Raw genomic sequence first — 3,101 nt, forward strand, 5'->3', positions numbered from 1 at the left:
CGTGTGCAGATCCAGGTGCTTCGATTCAGCCTCACTACCCTTGAGGCGAGGCAATTCTCTAGAGACTTCGAGGTATATCTGCCGCGTCCGCAGACCGAGGAGTCCCTTTCCATTCTCTCTTATAGTTTTAGCCCTTCTGTATTTATTTTGATTTAGACATTCCGGAGTTAGAGCATAATGTAGTATCCATAGCTTGTGATTTCATGAGATTCGGGTTTTGGGAAGTTGTTCAGTTTGAGAGTTATATTTGTATATACCGAACGACATTTTAAACCTTCATTACGTTTAGTCCACAATTTTTATTAGTTTTATCTGTTGTTTTCCCTTTTTCCGCAATTGTTAGGTTTACCTAGTCGAAGAGACTAGGTGCCGTCACGATAGTTCACGGAGGGCGAACTGGGGTCGTGACAGTAAAATGATGTTAGCTATATATTTGAGTTTGTTTTTGGAATATCTTATTTTCTTTTCGTTGTTACTAACTTGTGTGAAACAATTTTAGGTACAATTATGGCGGCAAACAATGAATTTGGAAATATGCCTTTGGGGGATGTGGACATCGACGATGAGCAAGTTGAGGAGGTTCTTCTTGAACCTCGTGCCAATAGAAGAGGTCGAGTGCCTCATGAAAATGTCCCCGTTCCACCCCCACCTCCACCACGAGCGGCTCCACACTGGGTGTTACCCAATGAAGATATTCTAGTGCAATAGTCCCTCCCCATATTAGGGCGGGCAACTTTCAAATCACCAATGTGATGCTCACTTTGCTAGAGCAATGTGGTTTCTTCACCGGTGCTCCAAGTCAAAATGTGTATAAACATTTGAAGGGTTTGTGGATACTTGTTGGGGGAGAAAAAAACAAATATCTCTGAGGATGCAGTGAGGCTAGGGATTTTTCCATTCTCTCTACGGGGGAAAACTTTAGATTTGTTGGAACGATTATCGAACCATTCTATTCGTACTTGGGATGAGTTGGCAGATATATTTATTGCTAAGTTCTTCTCTCCCGGGCATATGGCTACACTTCGAGATGAGATTTTGGCATTCAAGCAAGAGCCGAATGAACCACTATACGAGATATGGGAGCAATAGAGAACAATGGTCAAGGAATGTCCCAACAACGATACGGTGGAAAGCATAATTCAACAAATCTTCTATCGTGGGATTAACACAACCAACTAATGTGCTGTGAATCAACTTGCCGGTGGGAATTTTATGACTCCGCCTTATGCGGAGGTGTGTGAGATTTTGGATGAAATGGCGAAAACATCATCGGCGTGGCAATCCCGAGCCAATATTCCACAAGGTGATCCGAACATGATCCACCTTCACCAAGAGCTGAATGACCATGGGCAAGCCATTACCGAATTGACTACCACCATGAATCAACTAGAAAAGGTTCAACTTCATCATGTGAAAAATTCTATGCAAGTCAATGCCATGGAAGAGGTGAACATGATGGTAAACAAGAGAAGGACCAAAGGTCCACAAGTGCAAAATCGAGTGGAGAACTATGTGCAAGAGGATAGTGGTTTTGATCAAGATGATTCTTATAATGAATAAGAAGAGGAGTGCAATGTGTGAGCAATTTTCAAGGGCAGAGAAACAACTTCAAGGCCCAAACCAATAATAATGGAGACCTCAAAACAATCAAGGAAATTGGAATTCTAACAATTAAGGAAATTGGCATAACAACAACAAGAAAGGAAATTGGAGGGGAAATAATCAAGGAAATTAGGGGGAGGGGGTTAACAATCAAGGAGGATGTAACAACAATCAAGGCAACTGGGGGTCAGGTTTTCAAAGGACCTCGATGTGTCAACAACCGAACAACCCGCCTCCTTATCCTTCCCATGGTCTAAGTTATTAAAACAATGAGATGGGGAGTATTGAGAATATATTCAAGCAAATGATGGAAAAGAATGCCGATTCAGATGTCTAGCTTGCCTCACACAACACATCAATCCGCAACTTAGAAGTTCAAATAGCGCAAATCTCTCAAGCTCTAAATTCTCGTCCTAAGGGGGCACTACCAAGTGACATGGTAGTAAACACAAAGAGTGGAAACAATACGGGGCATGCCATAGCCGTTACTACAAGAAGTTGTAGAGGTGGGAATGCATCCACCTCAAGTCAAAGGCAAATTGTGGATGATGAGCAAGTGGTTCAAGAAGAAGAGATCCCCAATAATGTGGTGCAATCAAATGATGAGGTTCAGATTGATATTGATTATAGTGTGGAAGAGACTCAAGAGAAGGTGAACCGGTCTAGGAATTACATTATTGACATTCCGGAGCCGATAGTGCAAATGGCTAAGGCACCATTGCCTAAGCCTCCACCTCCATACCCTCAAAGACTTGCTAAGAAAATAGTGAGAATCAATTCAAGAAGTTCATTTAAATGATGAAGAGTCTCTCAATCAATGTGCCATTAGTTGAAGCTTTGGAGCAAATGCCCGTTTATGAAAAGTTATAAAGGAATTGTGACAAAGAAGCGGTCAATAAATTTTGAAACCATCAAAGTCACTCATCAAGTGAGTTTAATTGTGCATTCATTGACTCCTAAGTTGGAGTATTCCAGTGCTTTCATGATTCCTTGTATAATTGGAAGTGCCGAGTTAGCAAAAGCTCTTTGTGATCTTGGGGCAAATATCAATTTGATGCCCTATTCAGTTTTCAAGATATTGGGAATTGGGAAACCAAGACCCACCTCTATGAGATTGAAATTGAACGATCGTACTATGAAGAGACCTTTAGGAGTGATTGAAGATGTCTTGGTTTGAGTCGATAAATTCATTCTTTCGGTGGATTTTGTCATTTTAGATTGTGAAGTTGATTATATAGTGCTGATTATTCTTGGGACACCTTTCGCTGCTACGGGGAAGGCTCTTTGTGATGTTGAAGCTGGATAACTTACCTTCAGGATCGGTGATGAAAAAGTGATTTTCCATGTGTGTAAGTCCATGAGGCAACCAAATAGCAGTGAGGTGTGCTTGTTTTTAGACTTGGTAACTGATGTTATTGTTGATGAAACAAGTGATATGATCAATGTGGGTGATATATTGGAGGCCGTCTTGCTCAACTTTGATGATGACGAGATGGATG

At 41.3% G+C, this 3,101-nt stretch overlaps 1 protein-coding gene across 1 annotated transcript; it reads left to right on the forward strand.

Annotated features, from left to right (window-relative positions):
- The first annotated feature begins 2,038 nt into the window (after positions 1 to 2,038).
- Positions 2,039 to 2,779, forward strand: LOC138881366 (uncharacterized). Its single transcript, XM_070161589.1, has 2 exons — positions 2,039 to 2,368; positions 2,432 to 2,779. The coding sequence occupies exons 1-2, from the start codon at positions 2,039 to 2,041 to the stop codon at positions 2,777 to 2,779; spliced, it is 678 nt and encodes a 225-aa protein (XP_070017690.1).
- The last annotated feature ends 322 nt before the right edge of the window (positions 2,780 to 3,101 follow it).

The sequence above is a fragment of the Nicotiana sylvestris genome, chromosome 11 (genome assembly GCF_000393655.2).
Source record: "Nicotiana sylvestris chromosome 11, ASM39365v2, whole genome shotgun sequence".
Classification (NCBI taxonomy): Eukaryota; Viridiplantae; Streptophyta; class Magnoliopsida; order Solanales; family Solanaceae; genus Nicotiana; species Nicotiana sylvestris.